The sequence below is a fragment of the Dipodomys ordii genome, unplaced genomic scaffold (assembly GCF_000151885.1).
Source record: "Dipodomys ordii isolate 6190 unplaced genomic scaffold, Dord_2.0 Scaffold24, whole genome shotgun sequence".
NCBI classification, from domain to species: domain Eukaryota; kingdom Metazoa; phylum Chordata; class Mammalia; order Rodentia; family Heteromyidae; genus Dipodomys; species Dipodomys ordii.
This window is the reverse complement of record NW_012267240.1, coordinates 156488-177877: the sequence shown is the minus strand read 5'-3', so window position 1 is coordinate 177877 and position 21390 is coordinate 156488. Positions and strand designations below refer to the sequence as shown.

The 21390-nt window shown below is 38.3% G+C and overlaps 1 protein-coding gene across 1 annotated transcript in view; it reads right to left on the bottom strand.

The window, feature by feature from the left end:
• The window catches only part of Lyst (lysosomal trafficking regulator), a 142950-nt gene that overhangs the window by 45293 nt on the left and 76267 nt on the right, over positions 1–21390 (bottom strand). Inside the window, exons 25-35 of the mRNA XM_013014561.1 lie at positions 19992–20061; positions 19594–19763; positions 18207–18437; positions 15503–15669; positions 14384–14536; positions 9365–9556; positions 6926–7101; positions 4512–4718; positions 1308–1484; positions 755–831; positions 288–476 (exon numbers count right to left, since the gene is read on the bottom strand). Of these exons, the coding sequence (XP_012870015.1) occupies positions 288–476; positions 755–831; positions 1308–1484; positions 4512–4718; positions 6926–7101; positions 9365–9556; positions 14384–14536; positions 15503–15669; positions 18207–18437; positions 19594–19763; positions 19992–20061 (1809 nt within the window). The remainder of the gene's footprint in view (positions 1–287; positions 477–754; positions 832–1307; positions 1485–4511; positions 4719–6925; positions 7102–9364; positions 9557–14383; positions 14537–15502; positions 15670–18206; positions 18438–19593; positions 19764–19991; positions 20062–21390) is intronic.

The following is a 21390-nucleotide window of genomic DNA, read 5'->3' as shown; positions in this document are numbered from 1 at the left end:
CCCCTCAGATCTTATATGATCGTTTTTCAAGATGGAAACAAAATTAGGTATAAGGAACGTTCTGTAGCAAAACATTTATCTCACATACTCAAAGTCCTGGGGTTGATTCTCAACACTAAAACAAAATGAAACAAAACAAACAAAAAAAAGAAAGAAAAAAAAGCCACCAATGATTTAACAAAAAAGTGTTTACTGAATTAATTTTATGAATCTGAATTCTGGAGTCTAAATAGTGAGTGTTCAACATCCACATATAAAATAGAACATCTAGTCTTCTTGTCACTCACCTGTCATGTGTCAGTTGTTGAATGAGTTCCTGCCAATGTCTGCTGGCACTCAGGTCTACTTTGTACATTCCTCTAATGTGCTGGATTACCTTTTTCCTCTCAATTCCCTGGGAGAGAGACACTGCTTGGGTGATGTCTGCTGCTATCTTAGATATATCCTTTGATTTTGAATCAAGACGCTGGAAGAGACTAAACATACAACACTGCCCATAAGTTAAGTGAATTAAGTGAATATTAAATATTTATTGAAATTAATGCTTTAAATCTAAAAGCATGCATGAGGGTTGAGGATACAGCCCAGGGAGAGAGCACCTGCCTAGCATGTATAAGACCCTAGGTTCTATCCTCAGTACAAAAGGGGAGGGAAATGGAGGGGAGGGACTCCACAAAATCCCCACATCAAACCAAAACCAAACATAACTCTAATAATTCCTAAGGGCTGATGTTAGGAACACATAAAACCTTACCTTTGTTGATTATTGTTAACTGTTTTCTGCCAGGAAGCTTTACTCATGCCTTCTTCAATTTCATATTTCTTTTGCTCCTGAAAGATTTGGGTAGTAATGCATTATATAAAACATTATTTTTCAACCCACATTGGCACAAAGCCCAGTAAACTAATTTTAAAACCAAGTTAACAAAGAAAAAAAGATTATCTTCAGGAGACCAGAATATTAAAATAAATAAAGCACCTAAACAGTGTACAATTCCTCTTTGTTTCTATACAATTTGGGTCACAGAAATTAGGGTATGATAGTTACATAGTATGCCTGACCTGATGAGTTTACTTGGTTCTTCATTTTACTTTTTCACCGAATAATCTATAAGTCAAGGTATGTTTAATGTGTTTGTGTTATGAAAATCATCCCTTCACACAACACTGCTGGTCATACACAAGGAAATCAAGTTGTCAAATCAAAGTTGTCTCCTGAATATATACCATATAGTGGAAAAATCTGTCAAGCATTCTTTGTCATATTCAGCAAGATCTAAGGAACAAGTATGGTTCCTCAGACTCACCTCCATGATCATCTTGAGAAGCTCTGGTTTGGAGGAGCCGCTGGATGGAATGCACTTGTGGCCATGTAACTTCAGAGTGTTCATAAGGCATTCTGCCATGTCTAGTTCTTCTTCCGCCAACTCATCTTGGTGATTATGTATCAACTCTGACAAATACAAAACTAACTTGGCTCCATGCTTTAAAAAAAGTAACAACTTTTTAGTAACAGAATTTGTATTTTTTTCTAATGTCATGATTTCTATCATTTATTTTAAAAGAAATCAGAAAAAGAAATTATATCAATACGATAAAATATCAACAAAGCTGCATCCAGATATTAACAAATGTAAATCATAGATTAATAATAATACTATTCTTTCCACTTCAGGAAGCAAGCTAGTCAGCTAGCTTTTGGAGAAAAAGCTCTAAGGGGATTTGCTGAAGGAATTCACAAAATAAGCTTAGGGTAAAGGAAAAGACTTACTAGTGTTCTCCTAAGAATGCTGAACCAGAGGATAACCTTCCTTTATTATTTAGGGTGAATGAAATGTGCGTATTCATACCTTTCTCTGTAGTTTTTGCTCAACTTCTAAAAGAGAAGTTGGTGGAATTTCCAGAATGAAAGCCATCTTTAACTTGTCAGCACTCTATTTTAGGGTGAGCAAGAGAGGAAAGACTCTAATGCCAGTGAGATCTCAGTGCTCAGTTCCATGTCTACCAAAGCAGCACCTTTCTTAAGGTAATGACAATTGCTCTTCTCAGTGCAAGCTTAAACCACTGCTGGCTCTTACTTTCACAATGAGTTTCCTCCATGCATTGTGTAATACACCTGATGGTGATGTGCCATCACATCTACCATGTAGTAGTCAATATATATTTATATTTTATAGTAGATAATATATTTTAGGACAAGTTAAAAACACCTTCCTTTAAAGACTGCATTTATCTTCAGGCATTTTAAACTGTGAACAGTTAAGTATTAAATGTTAACAAATGGATTTGGAATTGATTACATTTGGGGTGATATTTAGATCAACATCCTGAACCACACTGTCATTTCCAAAGTATAGGGTGAGCATATGCACTAGTGAAAATAGCAAAGCTTCTTTCAATGTGACATTTAGTCAGAAGACAGCTGCCACCTGAGCAAAAGAGGAAAAGGAGCAGATGTTGAGACAGTAAAAGGCTAGGAAAGTTAGCAAATAAAGAGAAATGGTAAATGATTGAATATTTTTATATGTGTGACTTAAAAGCAATCTTCTTTTTCTTTTTTCTGGTCATGGGGCTTGAACTCTGGGCCTGGGCACTGTCCCTGAGCTCTGCAGCTCAAGGTGAACACTCTACCACTTGAGCCACAGCGCCACTTCTGATTTTCTGGTGCTTAATTGGAGATTAGATTCTCACGGACTGTCCTACTCAGGCTGGCTTCGAGTCACAATCCTCACATCTTAGGCTCCTGAGTAGCTAGGATTACAGGCTTAGGTCATGGATATCTGTCTGAATTATTATTTAAAAAATGCTGCTATCCGGGCGCTGGTAGCTCACGCCTGTAATCCTAGCTACTCAGGAAGCTGAGATCTGAGGATCACAGTTCAAAGCCAGCCCGGTCATGAAAGTCCGTGAGATTGATCTCCAATAAACCACCAGAAAAACGGAAGTGGCGCTGTGGCTCAAGTGGTAGAGTGCTTGCCTTGAGTTGAAGAGCAGAGGGACAGTGCCCAAGCCGAGTTTAAGCCCCATGACTGACAAAAAAAAATGCTGTTAAACTGGGCTCATGCCTGTAAGCCTAGCTACTCAGGAGGCTGGGATCTGAGGATTACAGTTCAAAGCCAGCCCAGGCAAGGAAGTCCATGAAACTCTTATCTCCAATAAACTACCAGAAAACCAAAAGTGACACGTGGCTCAAGTGGTAGAGCACTCGCCTTGAACTGAAAAGCTCAGGGGCAGCACCCAAGCCTAGAGTTCAAGACCCATGACTGACTGAAAAAAAAAAAAGCTGCTACTAAAGATGAATATAAAAAGTTCTTTTTTTTTTTGGTTGGTTGTGGGGCTTGAATTCTGGGCTTGGGCACTATCCCTCAGCTCTTCACCTCAAGGTGAGTACTCTACCACCTGAAAAACAGCACCACTTCAGGTTTATTGGAGATAAAAGTCTCACAGACTTTACCTGCCCAGATTGGCTTTGAACCACAATCCTCAGAGCTCAGCCTCCTCAGTAGCTAGGATTACAGGCATAAGCCACTGCGCCCCGCTCTTTTTTTAGCTTTAAAAAAAACTGAATTTTTGAGCTTAGACATGGTGGTACACACCTGTAATCCTACTTCTTTGGAGGCTGAGGTAGGAGGATTTCAAGTTTAAGGCCAACGTGTGCTACACAGTGAGAAAACAAAAAAATGAAATAAAAGAAACCCACATTAGCCTGTAAGTTCATAACTTAGTTTATGGAATTGAATCTATTAAAAAAAAACATGGTGGAAATAGGAGGGATGTGGTTCAAGCTCATCTCCAAACACAAGCTGGGCATGATGATATACATCAATAATCCCAGATATTTGAATTCAAGACTGGCTCCAGACAAAAGTGTAAGGCCTTATCTGAAAAGCAAACTAAAGCAAAAAGCATTAGAAGTGTGCTCAAGTGGTATAGAGTACTTGCCAAAAGCATGGGCCCTTAGTTAAAAACCTCATGATTGATTGCACCCTTAAATAATAAAACTTCGAAGTATGTAAAGTTTTCAATGAGGGTTCTCAGAAGGAACAGAGTGGAGCGCTATGGAGACAAATAGCAGAATAGGTAGGTAATGAGAGTGGGAAAGCTTTGTGCTCTGCGTTGGCATCCTGCACAAAGCAGCACAACTGTGCAGTGATGCATGGAAGGTAAAGCAGCCACAGGAGACAGTGATGAGGCTACAGACTGCAGAATCTATCAAAGGTAGTGAGTTACAGCAGTAGAAAAGCAGCTGAGGGCTTCCAGACCCAAGTAGATGGCAATGGAGAACATCGTTTGTGCAGTGTTCAATGACACAAAAATCTCTACCTACTTCCAACTTTGAAAGAAGAAAATAAGGGCAGAAGTGACTGGCACTCGCTCTCCTCCTTTGTGCTGAGAGTGGAGGAGGTAATGTTTACTGGGTTGAGTGTGTGGACTTGTGTATGGGTCTGCGTATACTTTCAGAAGAAATGAAACCAACTTTATATTCTTTTATGGGATGCTGAGATACTTACTTGGGGGAAAGGGCTAAGACAGTCTCTCAGTATTTCCTGGTGAATGGGCTCATGAATGACTTCCAGGATTTGCTTTCTCTCCTGCACAGTGTGGGCTGGTGACACAATGTGCACTAGTAGTCTCCCAAGCTGCATGCGGAAGGTTTCCTTACAAGACCACAGGATTTTAGTCCACAACTGCTTAGAACCACTGGCCTTACTTGATCCCTTAAATCAAAATTGGAGGGAGTTAGCACCAAACTTAAGCAACAATGTACTAACAACACACAGATCAAAAGAAAATGGTGAGTCCTTGTTTCATTCTAGGTTTTTTTTAAAGATTCTAAGTAAGAAAGATATATACATAACTCATATAACTGGGAGTTTGAGAGTTAGAATAATTCCAGCCAGCATTATTCAAAATAGCGGAAAGGTAGCTATAATTTAAATGGCCATTAATCGGTGAACATATAAACAAAAGGTGTTTTAAATATACAATGGATTATTCAATTTCAAAAAGCAACCAAGTTCCAGTGCAACACAGATAAACCTTAAGTTTATCATGCTCAATGATAAACCACATACAAAGGACAAACTCATATGATTTCTCTTATCTGAGGTATATAGACTGTGACATTTATATAAGCAGAAAGCAGAACAGTAATTATTGTGTTGAGGAGATTGTATAATGGGTGTCACTATTTAATAAGGATACAATAATGGGATACACTATTTAATAAGGATACAATAATGTATTATTGTGACTGCACAATAATACAAAAATAAGGGGCTAGGAAGGTGGCTCAGTGGTAGAGAGCTTGCCTTGCATGCCTGAGGCCCTGGGTTCGATTCCTCAGCACCACATAAGCAAAAAGAAAAAAGCTGGAAGTGGCGCTATGGCTCAAGTGGTAGAGCGCTAGCCTTGAGCTGAAGAGCTGAGGAACAGCGCCCAGGCCCAGAGTTCAGGCCCCACAACCAGACCCAAAAAGAAAAAAAAATTAAAGCTACTAAACTGTATCCTTAAAATGGTTAAATAGTATTAGAGGAATGGTTCAGAAGTAAAAGCATCTGCCTAATAAGTGTTCATGCCTGAGTTCAAGCCCCACGCATACCAAAAAAAAAAAAAAAAACTTAGGAAGGAGAAAGAAATGATTAAAATGGCTATATTAGATATATTTTTAACCACAATTTTAAAAAGAAAGATGGATGAAAGTGTTAATATCCTAAATGTTTTTTTTAATTACCAAGGGCTTTGACATTGTAAATTAAAAATCAAAACTATCAGAGAACAACAGTAGATATTTTAACATGAAGGAGCAAAGATTCATCATAGAGACTTGAATTAGTATCACAGTATTGCAAACGGCACTCACAAACCAAGAACCACATGTATACTGGCCATTAATTTTCCCTAGCAAATAACCAACTACCCAATTTCCACTCTGGCTCCACTAAGGTTAGCTTGAGCCTAACGCTTCAAGAAGTACATTCAGAGTTTATTCTGAGTTTTACAAATGGTTCTCCAATAACTCCCAACCCCAAGGTCCTTGTAGGAGTGACTGGATTCTATATGAATCTGGAGTTTGTTTTGAGTTCAGGAATGATCACCAAAGTCTTGTTTAGATTTATGAATTCTGCTAGAATTAGATTGGCTTTTGGTACTATTCTCTCTACAGAGCATCAAATCTATCAATTTGTTCCCTACAGTCAACTGCAAGTGACCCACAGAAACCCAAGTGAAACAATAATAAACAAACTCTGACACCAGTCACTACTGTATTCTTTTGAAGGTGGCCAAAATCTCAACCTTAAAATACTCCAGAAATTCAAGAGCAGAATGATAAAAGTCATTTTTTAAAAAAGCTACTAATTTAGTCAGAATAAGTATTAACTTATTCATCAAACCCTTTCTCTTATCTGATGTTGATCTTCTAGACTATATAAGAAAATGACTTTCAGGGCACAGCCTTAAAAACCAATGTTGTAAGCCGGACGCCAGTGGCTCTTGCCTGTAATCCTAGCTACTCAGGAGGCTGAGATCTGTGGATTGCTGTTCAAAGCCAGCCTGGGCAGGAAGTCCATGAGACTCTTATCTCCGTAAACCACCAAAAAAGCTGAAATGGTGCTGTGACTCAAGTGGTAGTGCGCTAACCTTGAGCTGAAGAGCCGAGGGACAGTGCCCAGGCCCAGAGTTCAAGCCCCATGACTAACAAAAAACAAAAACAAAATAAACAAAAAACAAAAACAAAAAAACAATGTAGCAGAGGAAGGCACTTTCCAATAATTAAGCTAGCAATATATATTTTTTTATTATTAAAAATTCAAGTGGTTTCAGTTTCTCTGAAAGCACAAAGAAAATTATTTTGAAGACATGTCACAGACACAAAGCCTTCTCCTTTGCACAAATGAACAAACCAAGTAATTTATTTACTTACAATAGACACTTTGAATCCCTCTACCAGATATGTCAACATGTCTTTCTGAAATGGATTGAAGACAGAAGGCTGTTCATGCATATTTTCTTCAGAAATTTCAGTCTGAGAAACCAAAGTCTTGTTTTGAGTTGTATTTTCTGGAGTTCTCAAAATGTCAATAACTTCTGGGTTAAACTCTGAATTAAGAAACAAAATAAATTAGTCCTATCACTGACACCTAGCTGTTGTAAATGGTACTGACGCTGGTAGAAATACTCCATTAAATTACAAATGCAGTTACTACAGTGTAGTAGGTATGCTGGATACACTAGACATAATAAAGAAAGTGAATTAACTAAAAACAATGTAGACGTTTAAAATTATGTCATGAAATTCTAAATTAAAGATTTAATTTACTAATGAAAGATAAGATCAAATGCAAAATTGTTCAGACTGTATGATTCTTGGAATGGATCTGCAGAGCTGAATGTTTCACTTCATGTGCTATCCAACTTACATGTTAACTAGCCCGGGAGCCTGTTGCCCCAATTAAAAATCTGAAAAGCTAAAACAGAATGATGCTATCTCACAACCCTTCTCCCCCTGCTTGGATTTTTTTCATGCTTATCTAGTGATTAGCAATGATTATATTCTTCTTTTGCCTTCCTGAGGTTATATGAACATTTTTTTTTCAGAATTCCAGTTTGACTTACCTATACTATTTTAATGTTTTGTCTTTACAGAAACTATCTATTGTATATATTTGAAGAACAGAACTTGGTGTTTTGAACACATACACACTGTTGAATGAGTATTACAATAAAGCAGGTAAACATTTATTACCTGACATGCTCAACTGTGTGTAGGTGTGTATGCACACCTGCTAAGAACATTACATACAATAAGCTTTTCTTTTTGATGTAGTCTCTTTTTTAGCCAGTTAGCCTCTTTAGGTTTTGTAGCCCAGACCGGCATTGAACTTGTGACCCTCCTGCCTCAGCTTCTCATGTATAGTATTTTTCAGTGCATTTTCCTTTTGACACAGCTTTTTTAGTAGTTACTCTAGGTATTACCTTTACATTGGCCACTATAGACATGCAAGTCAAAACCACAATGCTATACCACTGTATATCTACAGAGTTGGCTAAAATAAAAAGTAGTGACCACCTCAAATACTCAATGCAAAGAATCTTGGATCATTGTACACTTATGATAGGAATACAAAATTGCATAATCACTCAGGAAAAGTTAAGTGGTAACAATGAAATACATGAGGACGGGTACCAACAGGAGGGAGAGGGTGAACAGAGAGGGTAAAGGAACATGATTATGGTCAACATGGCTTATATGCATGTACAAAGAACAATGAAACATGTTGAAATCAATGTAAGAAGAGAGAGGAGGTGAAGTAGAGAAACAGAGTGAGTTTGATCAGGGTACCTTCCATGTATGAATGGAAATGTCACAATGAAACCTCCCCTCATACATCTAATAAATGCTAAAAAAAATTAAACATGTAACTGCCATATAGCCTAAGACATGTGTCCAGAGATACTCATCTCGGAAAGATAAAGATTTCTGTTTGAACAAAAATCTGTACAAGAATGTTGAAACTTTATTTGTAACAAGCCCAAAAGGAAAATGGCCCAGATACCCTTTAACAGGTGAGTGGTTAAACTAAACTGTTGTTCACCCACACCATAGAAAACTGCCAAGTCAAACATAAAAGTAACAATAATGCATACATGCAACAAGCTCTGGCTTTTCAGAGAATTGGGCCATGTGAACAAAGCCAACCTAAAAGGCTATGTATGTGCTGTATGATTCTAGGCATGTAACATTTTGTCTTTAAATGAAGTCTTGTCAGGTTGCCAGACTGGCCTGGAATTTCTGGATTTATGCAATCCTTCCACCTTAGCCCTGAGTGGTAGGACCACAGGCTTGTGCGGCTATGACTAGCTTATTTTGAAAAGACAGATTAGAGGTTTAGGCCAGGAGCTGAGGAGGACTGGCTTGGGAGGATGTGGGTGTGGCTATAAAAGGGCAAGAGGGACCCTTTGGGGACAAAATATCTGTTTCTTGCCTGTGTTCATGTCACTCCCCACAGAGTGATACTGTATTATGCCTTGGCAAGATTCACTGGAAAGAAGAGTAAATGCTATACAGGATTTATTATTTCTTAAAACTGCATCCAAATCAATAATTATCACAAAGCAAAAGAAAAACAAGACAACATGGAGGTACTATATTGTTTAAATTAATGGTCTATCTAAGCATTTACTACATTAAAAAATGGGCTTCAAGACTATCAGTTCCAAAATTAAAAAAAAATCCTTTTATAAGGTGGGATGTTAAAAGGAAAAACCACCATTTTTTCTGAAATTACTTCTCCTTCAATTGAACATGCAAGAAAGAACACATGAACTCCCTGGGCCTACTTAATGACCTCCTTCGTCCTACCTTGGTAGATGATCCTGTTGGCTGCTAAGATGATGAGTCTCTGCAGTCTTTGTGCGAGCTCCGTCTCCGTGGCGTGGCAGGGGTGCTCCTGGCTCATTCGCCGCTGCACCATCGAATGGAGCTCATCACTGGCCACTGAACGCATTTTCATCAGAAGAGATTCAGTTTGAGCTAGGGGAAATTTTCGAGGACCTTCAAGTATAAAAATTAAAACATCCAATGTCAGTGTTAACAATGATCAAGGAAATCTATTTTTATTGCAACTGTGTGATTACTAGGCCATGAAAAGAAAAAGTTATTTCAAAGTTAAATTTATATTAAGGTAAGTGATTGAGAGAAAGGGATGATTTTTCCCTCTTCAAAGAAGTGCAACAGTACTTTTGGTTCCAAGTCTAAAATGACAATGTTGAAGCTAGTGATACACATGGCATCATAGAAAGGTCATCATGTGTCTAATACTCTGAAAAGTATACTAGTGGTATACTAGGTATTACTAGTGGTTAAAAATGCTTTGGTAATAAAATCTCTTTGGATACCATTCCACTTCTTTGTATTTTAAAATCATCAAGACTTTAGAGTAAATTATGTTTTCATAAGACCACTGGTTTCTAAATAATTATTGTAGCTGAATTTTAATTTTGAAAAGAGTATGAGGTGACAAAGTAGATATCAGCCAATGAGAGATGAAAAAGGGGAACAAAGCCCAGTGATTCGAGTGTAAGCATCAGCTGGAATTGAGTGCTCCAAAAGCATTCCCCGAGAACCACTCCATTTCCTTTACTGCACCTTCTCTGGGAGGCACTGTGTTGGTATCACATCTAGGAGAGAGCCAGGGGGAGGAGTCTTCACTTAACAGACCCCTGGAGAAGGGCATTGGTAGCTGGCCATAGGAGCCAAAGTGACATCTTGGTAGGTGAGGAATAACAGAACCCTTCATTGGAATTGAACCTTTGTTTTAAATTGTGAAAACAAATATCAATTTCCATAAATTACTTCTGTAAAATTACTTACATATAATGAATTGTAACAAGTTTTAATGCCTTTTTTTTTGGTGGGGGAGCTGCTAGTCCTGGGGCTTGAATTCAGGGCCTAGGTGCTGTCCCTGAGCTTTTTGCTCAAAGTTAGTGCCTTGCCACTTGAGCCACAACTCCACTTCCAACTTTTTGGTAGTTTATTGGAGACCTTCCTGCCTAGGCTGGATTCAAACCATGATCCTCAGATCTCAGCTTCCCGAGAAGCTAGAATTACAGTATTGAGTCACTGGTACCCAGCTGTTCTACGAGATTTTAATGGTATTTATCCCACTAAAATATTTTCAAGTGTTCAGTATTTTAGGTAGTATTATTAATTTGTGACTACACTGTGTAAGTATATACTTTTTATCTGGTGTTCCTGGGGTTTGAACTCGGGACCTCTACCACTTGAGCTACACTCTCAGTTCTTTTTTGGATAAGGTCTAATGTTTTTCTCAGGACAGGCCTTCAACTGTGATCCTCCTACCCATGCTTCCCTTCTTAGCATTCAAGCTTGTTGCCTGAGATAGTCTTATTAACTTTTTACCTCCCGAACTACACTACAGCCCTCCTAATCTCTGCCTCCTTAGTAGTTGGGATTGCAAGCATATACTATCACACTAGGCCCAAAGCCAGTGTACATTATACCATAACTTGTACCTAACAGTGAAGCAATATTAAAAAAAACACAATAATCTCGAGCTGGGGTGTGGCTCAAGTATGCCTGCTAGCAAGCATGAGGTCCTAAATTAAAACCCATTACTACAAAAGCAAACATAATCTTTCCCAAATATATGTGCCTATTTTTTTAACTACAAAGAAACAATTTAACACATATAGAACAATATTATGCAAACTGAATTCACAGACAGAATTTAAATTCTGGCATGTTTCCTCTCATATGTAAATCTTACACCCAAAATACAATCTTCCACATAATCATACATAGAAGCATAGTCATATATGCAATTTAGTTGACTATAGTATATGAAGGAGCAAATTTTTCCAACAATTAACAGTTTAACAAAATGAGTATCACAGGGCTGGGAAGGTGGCTCAGCGGTAGAGTGCTTGCCTTGCATGCAGGAGGCCCTCGGTTCGATTCCTCAGCACTACATAAGCAAAAAGAAAAAAGCTGGAAGTGGCACTGTGGCTCAAATGGTAGAGCGCTAGCCTTGAGCTGAAGAGCTGAGGGACAGCGCCCAGGCCCAGAGTTCAGGCCCCATGACCGGACCCAAAAACAAAAAAAAACAAAACAAAATGAGTATCACAAAGCTACAGCAAGACTCTAAGAGAAGGGTAATGGGAGTGGGATAGATGAATAAAAAAGGATACAAGGGACAAATACTGCAAGAACATTCAATTTATTTATGTGGTAAAGGAAGTAAGAAATGTGAAATAAGTCTGGAGGAGAGAACAGACAGGCTGGGAGAGAAAGATGGATGGTGTGTCACTAACTAAGAGGTATGAGACAGAATGACATGTTAAACACCCTTGTATAACCTTTTGAAGTTCAGAAAAAAATTACAAAAAAAACCCCTGAAAAGTTAAAAAAAAAAGTATTTAAATCCTGGCAGCATTCCAAATGGGAAGAATCTGGGAAGAACCTTGGGGAGACATGTTCTAATAGCTATGCTGCCCTGGCATGAACAGATATGTGCAGGACACAAGGAGAAGTTGTGGGGTGTGTAGTTACTAATTCTCAGATGAAGTAAGTATGAAAAATGAGGAAGCTAAAGCAGGTAACTTGGAGGATTCGATAGCCCTCATATCATTCACAGAAACTGCATTTACTTAAAGTGCATAAACGCCATGTAAGAAACTACAAGAGACAGAAAAAAGAAAAGAAGCTGTTATAGTAAAAAGACTAAAAGTCTGTTGCCCATTTAAAACTGATTCAAGAAGGCGCCGGTGACTCACACCTATAATCCAAGCTACTCAGATGGCTGAGATCTGAGGAGCGTGGTTCAAAGCCAGCCTGGGCAGGAAAGTCCATGAGACTTAATTGGATATAATCCAATTAACCACCAGAAAACCAGACGTGGCTGTGTGGCTCAAGTGGAAGAGCACTCGCCTTGAGCTGAAGAGCTCAGGGACAGCACCTAGGCCTAGAGTTCAAGCCCCACGAATGACAAAAAAGAAATAAAAACGGAATCAAAGAACAACAACAACAAAACACAGCTGGACACTGGGGGCTCATCAGGCCATTAATCCTAGCTAATTAGGAGGTTAAGATCTGAAGATCGCCATTTTGGGCAGACAAATCCTATCTCCAATTAACCAGAAAGAAGCTGGAACTGGAAGTGTGGCTCAAGTGGTGGAATACCAGCCATGAATGAAAAAGACAAGTAACAGCATGAGGCCCTGAGTTCAATTGACAGTGCCAGCATAAAAAGAATAAAACATAATAATAAAGTGCAACTGTGTATGGCACTGACACTTAGGGGGACAGAAATGCTTATATCCGAACAGATATATGATAGAAGATTGGAAGATTCCAGGGCCAAACAAAAAATGGGAAGAGAGCTGCTGTGATGGCTCAGGTACCAGCATGGAGGTATGGAGATGGAGAAGAGACAAACACAAGAATGGATGTGCAGGGAGAGGTGTACCCCTGATAGAAGAGGGTAATTCCACTTGATCAGTTACTCAGTAATGTAATCCTGCAAAGGAAGATGCTAAAAGTCATTTTTGGTCACAGGAATCTAAGACTGCTGCTAGATAAGGGAAAGACACACATCTGCTGGGGACAGAAGGGAGGAAAGATTTGTTTGGATATTAAACAAGGAAAGATGAATAGTGGGAATAAGTTATGTTATATGGATGTTTTAGGAATTTTAGTTATGTAAGTTTTATTTAGCATAAGTTAAATATAGTACTATAAAACACATTTAGTCTTTCCTTAATTTTTAAGTTTTTTTGCCATGATTTTAAAAATTGCATAGTATCAAACACAAAAAAAGTAGACTACAATAGAGGACACATTTGGACATAGAAGTCTCTTTAAGGGCAATTTACTTAAAGCAACATGCCAAACACTCAGTTCAGAAATATATTCATGTATATATGCACCAAACACATATACATGTAGACACATGTTTTGTGGTGTTTAGATTTCTTTTCTGGATGATGTTTACATAAAGGGAATAGCAGGTTTTGTGGCAAACCTAAGGTGGCTTAACAGTATCAACACTTATGACTGATACATGAAGACTGACAACAAGGTCTGATGGAAGAAAGTACACTCTAACCATCTGTGCACCACCATCATCTGTCTTTACTCCTACAGCAGCTGATCTGGGCTCTGCAGCACTTCCCTACTTCCTACAACACACAGCTCACACAGAAGCCAGTTGTCTACAAAAGGAACATGGGATTCTATCATACCTCTGGATGGCTTTCCACCAGAACCAAATGTAAACTCCCTACGTGGTCCACAACAGGTGAGATGGCCTGTACCATCCCGCGCAGCCTCCTCTGGTCACTCTCCTCCATTGCTACACTCCCGCTGAATGGCTCCAGCTCCTGTCTCACTGCATGGCTTTGCCTCGGACTCCACCTTGCTCACCCCTCTCTCATCCCCTTAGATTTTACTTATGCATGGTGCTCCCTTGCTCCTCATGGATATCAGGTGCCCTTCTATCTCAACCCTCTCCACTTCCCTGTTCTATTTGGCCCTCTCTACAAGGGCAGAATCTCTGTTGCTTTTTTTCATTCATCTCCTTATCTTACAGCATGGTGCTTGCACCTGGGGAGAAAGGGCTGAAACTCAGTGATAGAGCACTCGCCTAAAGTCTGCGAGACCTGGGATTTCCCTAGCACCACAAGGGAGAAAAAACAGCAATGAAGAAAAATCAGTGATGGTGTAGTTTCCTCTGGGAAGAACACTTTCTCAAATTGTACAGCTGAACCAAGATACAATTATAAAAATGTGAATGGCATCAGAACAGAGAAAAGTCAAGCTATCATCAATCTATAATTAACCAAGTATCACTTTATTACTCACCAGCAATGCTTTTCTGCTTCTGAAAGACTGCATGGTAGGGAGTAGAAGGTGAGAGGGATGTATCTGTTGGGCTTTCAGTGTCATGATTTGCTGTGCTCCTTATAAATTCCATAGCAGCATGGAGAACTCTAAGCTGCAGGGCAAGAGCTATATCTACAAGTAGAAGAGACTAGGATGTTTTCAAGCTATGAGGTTATTAACTTTTTAACTGAACTTATTTTATATATTATCCAATATCTAAACTATAATATAAACTCTGAAACCTAATATCTAAGCAATAATATATCAGATCTGAATTAAAATTGGTTGACCAGCATGGGTTCTTGATGCTGAAAAACATTCAAATATGTTCAGCGAAGTGTGGTGGTTCATGCCCATAATCTTAGCTACTCAGAGGACATACATAAGAAGGATAGAGGCTCAAGCCTCTATCCTTATCTCAGCAAGACCTTATCTCAACAAACAAGTTGGGCATGATGGTTCATAGTTGTAATCCCAGCTATGTGGGAGGACTGTAGTCTGAGGCCAGCCCAGACAAAAAGCTCAAGACCTTATCTGGACAAATAAGGGATCGGGGTGTGGCTTAAATGGTAGAGTGCTTGCCTGGCAAGCTTAAGGTCCTGAGTTTATAGCCCTGTATGGCTCTACCCAAAAATGTGCTTAAGAGGAAATTCAAAGAAAACTTCCAAATGTCACTATAAAAATCTCAGTGGAAAAATACTAGCTCAGAAATTTCCTACACTTTACACAATTACTTCAAAGAACAGGATTTTCTGCACATAAGACAAAATTTAACCAGCAGTTCTGTTTTCATGTTACTATCTCCTATTAAAGAAATCTAAAGGTGATACTACATCAAAGTCTTGAAATACTACTTGGAAAGAAAAGGCAGAACCTTCTTTCTTTTGCCTTGCCAACTACCAATTATATCAAGGCATCACTTTTTCTATTTTTGCTACTCCAAATCTGACCCCTCCTGCTGTTGTTGTTAAAGCTAAGGTCAGAACAAAGTTAAGGTCAGAACTTCAGTAGAAGCTACTGAGAAGAAAGAGATTAGACTCACATAACATGTTTGGCTAATATACAACCTCCCTCAAACCCATAAAAGCAAAATCTTACTTTGTGTCTTCTTGTTTTTGCTGTTTTGAAGATATCCAAGAAGTACAATAAGGTCTTCAATAACTCTGAAATATTGTGAGCCTGAGGAACTGCAAGCGTGAATTGTGACTGCTATGAAAAGCTGCTGTATATCACATGCAAGCAAGTTGTATTCATTCAAAGGAATACTAAAGATAACAAAAAACAAAACAAAACAAAACCAGGGCATTGGTAAGAAAAAGCACCAATAATGTAGAACAAAGAGAACTGGCTGAGTATTTTACAAGCATGCAGTTGTTCACTATTTCCTCATGCTTACTCTATGGCAAATAATACAATATGTCCACTAGGGAGAGAAAGAAGACACCCTCTATCCTGTCACCTGTCAAATATGCAGTTTTACAGAGAACCAGACAAACCAGTGGCAAGCACAGTAATAGAGATCAACATGAAACACGAGGAAGTACATGAGCAGTGCCTAGCCCATATGCTAGCAAGGGTGAAAGGAGTGAGTAGGAACATTTGACATGGAGAACTGGAGTAAATCAATAACTTCTCTGAATCTCATTTGTATAAATCATACGGATTTTAAAGTTTCAAAGAAATAATAGCAGTTAACATATACCAATCAGTTTCCAATGCACTACAGTATGAATCTGTTATTTCTGTTGTACAGCTACAGCTTGATAATCTACCTTAAGATATGACATTAGGCCCAAATACTTCTCAAGTCATGTAAGGATTAGAAAGTAGCTGATGTAGACCAATTAACAGTAAATAGCAACTATCAGTAAATACCATTTGTTTTTATAAAAAAAAAAAAAAACAAGCAAAATCCATTTCAGAACAAACCCGAAGTGCCTTCCCATTTTCCCATGTCATGTGAATGTCAATCTAGATTAAGTGTGCTATGAAAATATAATATTCCATACTTTCTTCTATCTCTCATATGCCTTGTACATAGACCCTAAGTAAAATAGGTATCCAACAAAAACTGAACTGACTTGAGTACAAAGGGTCTTTCTTTGGTAGAGAGCATCATGAAAAATATGTTCTGGCTAGCCTTGAGCTGCAGAGCTGAGGGACAGCATCCAGGCCCAGAGTTCAAGCCCCACAACTGACCCCCCCCCACAAAAAATATACGTTCTGTTCTCAGTACAAAAATGTCATCAGTGTTTGTTGTTGTTTTGTTGGTCATGGGTCTTGAACTCAGGGCTTGGGCACTGTCCCTGAACTTTTTCTTTCAAGGCTAGAGCTCTACCACATTAAGCCACAGAACCATTTCCATGTTTTATTGTACACTAATATGCTTTAATGTATACTAAGATGCTTCCAGAAATTTATATTTTATTATGTTAGTTAAATGGTACATTGTAAATAGTTAGAGATACAAAATATACAAATATAAATAAAAAATAATCTGAGATGCCTTTTAAAGCTGTTAATCAACTGGTAGGTAGCCTTTGTCAATGTAGGTTGCAGGCGTTTGTGTGTGTGTTTGCGCTTGCACGCGCTAATACTAGAGCTTGAACTCAGGGGCCTAGGGTTCTTGCTTAGCTTTCTCGCTCATGGCTGACACTCAACCACTTCAGTTACACCTCTAGTTCAGTATTTTACTAGTTAATTAAAGATGAAGTGTTGCAGACTTTTCTACAGTAAAGGATCAGTCTTCAAACACTGATCCTCTAGATCTTAGCTTTCTGAGTGGCTAAGATTACAGACAAGAGCTGTTTGCAAATGTACTGGTTTTTGTTTTGTTTTGTTTTGGTCATGGGGCTTGAACTCTGGGCCTGGCCACTGTCCCTGAGCTCTTCAGCTCAAGGCAAGTACTCTAACCACTTGAGCTACAGTACCACTTCCAGTTTTCTGGTGTTTAATTGGTGATAAGAATCTCTCAGACTTTCTTTGCCTGGGCTGGCTTTGAACTGCAATCCTCAGATCTCAGTCTCCTGAGTAGATAAGATTACAGGCATGGGCCAGCAGTACCCGGCTGTCAATGTATTTTTTTGTGTGAATGCTGATAATGGAACTTGAATTCAAGGCCTCAACCTCTTGCTTGACTTTTTCACTCAAAGCTGATGCTCAAGTCCAGCTTTTTTTGTTGATCTTGAACCAAGATCCTTAGATCTCTATGAGTAATTAGGATTACAAGTGTGTCACTGGTGCTGTTTGTCAGTGTACTTCTGACTTCTGTACTGGGAATTAATGGATGGAAGTCAGTAGTAATGTAATTTTCTCTATTTTTATAAATAAATCATAATTATTATAGTATCTATTAACTTAAACTAATTTGCAGTTGTCGGGACAAAATACACGAATGATAGGATAGCATGAAGTAAGACAGATTCAGTCTAAATTCTCTGCTGCTTACAAGCTGTGTGACAGTCAATGACTTATCTATCCAATGTCTTTGATTCTCAATTTCATATTCCTGATGGGGATGAGCATTTTATAGGACAATAGTGGAAGCTTACTAAATGTATTTGGGGATATTCTGTTTGTCTTCAAGTTCTAAATACTTAAGAAAGCCAGTCATATCATTACCTTCTTAACTGATCACTGCCAATGATGAAAAACATGCCCTACCAAACTAATATATTTTGTGGGAAATTCTTTGGAAGCATTACCAAAAAAAAATAAGATGCCTTGAAGGAACAGCCTACTATGAAGGTTGTCCCCTCTAAGACTTATCAGATATAATTTTCAGTACCACTTTAAAACTTACTTCTTTTCTAATCCACTCAGGGCTGCTATTGTGTTACATAACACGTAGAGTAGACCATTGTCCAACAACATGTCTGCTACCTTAGAACAAGAATTTAAAACTTGGAGGAGAAGTAAGAGAGCATTGTGCAGAAGTATGTTGTCATATAGCAAGGTCTCTATAAGCCCCAGAATGGGAATGACAGACCACTTCTGAAAGAGTCCCATGGCTTTCACGTCCTCCAGATCAAATCTATAATACACAGAGAAGGAAAAACATGTGAAAAGCACTGTGTCACAAGGTAAGAAAATAAATGATTGAAACTATGGATCATTTTGTGAATCCGATTTTGAAGCTATAAAAACTACGTAGCCTTCTTTAGATTATAGGTTAAAATAAGAAGATAAAACTGCTGCCAGAAGAATAGCCTAAGGTAAATGCACAAACACGCATACATTTTTCAGATCTTCAAATGACTCATTTTAATTGATCCAGAAGTCCCTTTTGTTTGAAGGATGTTTCTTTTAGGGAGTAATGTGGTAAGCATAAAGGGAAATTATTATTAATTTACACATTGGAAAAATGGTAAAAAATCGTTATTATTTTACGTAGTATTTAAAAAACAGTGAGCTGGGTGAAAGAGATGTGGCACAAAGGAATGAATCTTGTTTTCCTGTTCCAACCACTTGCCTCTGTGTTAGAGCTAAATTATTTAAGAATTTTGGCCTCATTTTCCTTATCCAGCCAATTCATGTGTCCTACTTTCTTCTCAAGGCTTTGTGAGAATCAAATGAGATAATGAGACCTATTTTGCAAAAGCCAAAAGCTACATATGAATAGAAGGTACCACTGAGATTACTGCAGCAAATAATAATTCCCCAAGATCTCAATCTGTTTACCATAAGAGACACATACTTCTCTCTACTCAATTATAAATGGAAACAAAATTTTTCCTGCCAAACTCTTAGTTTAAGTGAAAAAAATCTTTTTTTATTTTGTACCTATTGCTATGTTATCACCATTACATCAGGGTCACATCTAGCAATCAGCTCATCTGGGAACTCCTCCAATGACCTGAGGGCTCCAAGGGAACTGAGGATCTCCAACAGAACCATACAGGACCTCCTGTATGGACTGCCTGTCATTGAAAACAATAAGCCATCTTTCTTTCCAAGTAGCATTCTCATGTTGGAATGTTGGACTGTATCTGAGTTGTCACTCTCTTCACTTAATACAGTATTTACTTGCTTCTTGTTTCTAGCTAGGAAGAGGTCATACTAAAAAGAATATCATATAAAATAGATTTATTTTTTCTGATAGCATGAAAAATAATTTTAGAGTGAGTTCACTAAATTCTACATTTAAGACAAAAGATCCTCAATCATGGAAGAAGGGAGAATTCACTTACTCTTCATCAAGGCCAATACGTCTACCAAAGAACATTTCAATGAAGCATTCTAACAATTCCTGGGTTCCTCGATGAAGATATAACTGGTTGGCTAGCAAGGAAAAGCCACGATTCTTCAGAAACTTATCCTTTTGTTCCTTAGATGCTCTATTAAAGTATGCATGTAATAGCTAAAGAAAAGAATCAGACAATTTAAATCATGTGTCAAAATTTAATATGACATACACAAATCAGTGTACCATACTTGTAATTTATTATCTATAATTTCATGTATTCTTATTGTCAATAACATATACATGTCACATACTGAAAAACTAAAAAAATGCCACATTCATAGAAAAATGAACCTTGTCTCTAACAAATATGGAATGCTTGTGATTATCTTGAGATCTTCACACTTCTGAGATGGGGAAACTTGTTTTCAGTGAGGCCAGGTCACCTCGAAGACTAGCAGTCTGGTGCCTAATTCTGAAGAAAAAATAATCAGTGTCTATACTTTCCCTACAAATCTGGTACTCTAGACTCTTTCAAATAGAATAGTCATTTCTCCCTGGGCACTGGTGGCTCTCACCCTGTAATCCTAGCTACTCAGGAGGATGAGATCAGAGGATCACAGTCTGAAGCTAAGCTGGGGAGGAATGTCCAGGAGAATCTTATCTCCAATTAACCACCAAAAAAAGCCAGAAGTGACACTGTGGCTCAAGTAGTAGAGCAATAGCCTTGAGCAAAAAAGCTCATGGACAGCATCCAGACTCTGAGTTCAAATAGAAACAGAATGCTTTGATATAGTAAATAAAGAGTAAGGCCATATGTAATTTTGATATGGTGGTTAGGGAAGACCTTTCTGAAACAGGGACAACTGAGCTGAGACCTGAAATATCTAAAACTTGACATGACACATAGCAGGAGAGGTTTCTTTAATTATTAATAAGTTTTTTTAATTGTGAAAATACCATAGTGAGGAGTTACAATTATATGAGCAAGGTAATGAGTACATTTCCTACTGAGCATTGTTGCCTCCTCCTTTGTTTCCCCTTACAAGCATCCCTGCCCTCCCACATCCCCCCACTTCTCCTAACCCCTGTCCCCTTCCCCCCAACCCCGCCCAAAGTTGTAAAGTTTGTTTTTTGACATCTTGTACATCTCATTGTTGCAATGGGTCCACCTGTATCCCTACTTAAACCATTTATTTTTTTCCCTTCCCCTCCACAAATTATACCAACATCAAATACAGTGAAAACGGGTTATACCGTGGGGGAGGGACATACAAAGCAACAAAAAAATCGTCTTATAAATATGTTAGAGACAGAAAGAAAAACCTTTTGAGTCCTTGTCTTGGGGTTCATTTCGCCTAACATCAACTTATCTGACCATTTCTGCTTGTCTCAGACATATCCTAGTTATTGCAAATAAGGGAAACCATGGGCCTGGCTTACTTCACTTAATATAATTTTTTCCAAGTCTATTTCCTAACAAATGGGGCAATGCCATTCTTTCTGATGGAGGCATAGAATTCAATTGTGTATATATACTACATTTTCTTGATCCATTCATCTACTGAGAGGCATCTGGATTGGTTCCATATCTTAGCTATGGTAAATAATGCTGCAATAAACATAGGTGTGCTGGTAGCTTTTGTATGGTCTTGTTTGTGATCATTTGGTAAATGCCCAAAAGTGGGATTGCTGGGTCATAGGGGAGCTCTCTGTGGAGTCTTCTGAGGAACCTCCATACTACTTTCCAAAGTGGTTGAACAAGTTTACACTCCCACCAACAATGCAGTAGGGTTCCCTTCTG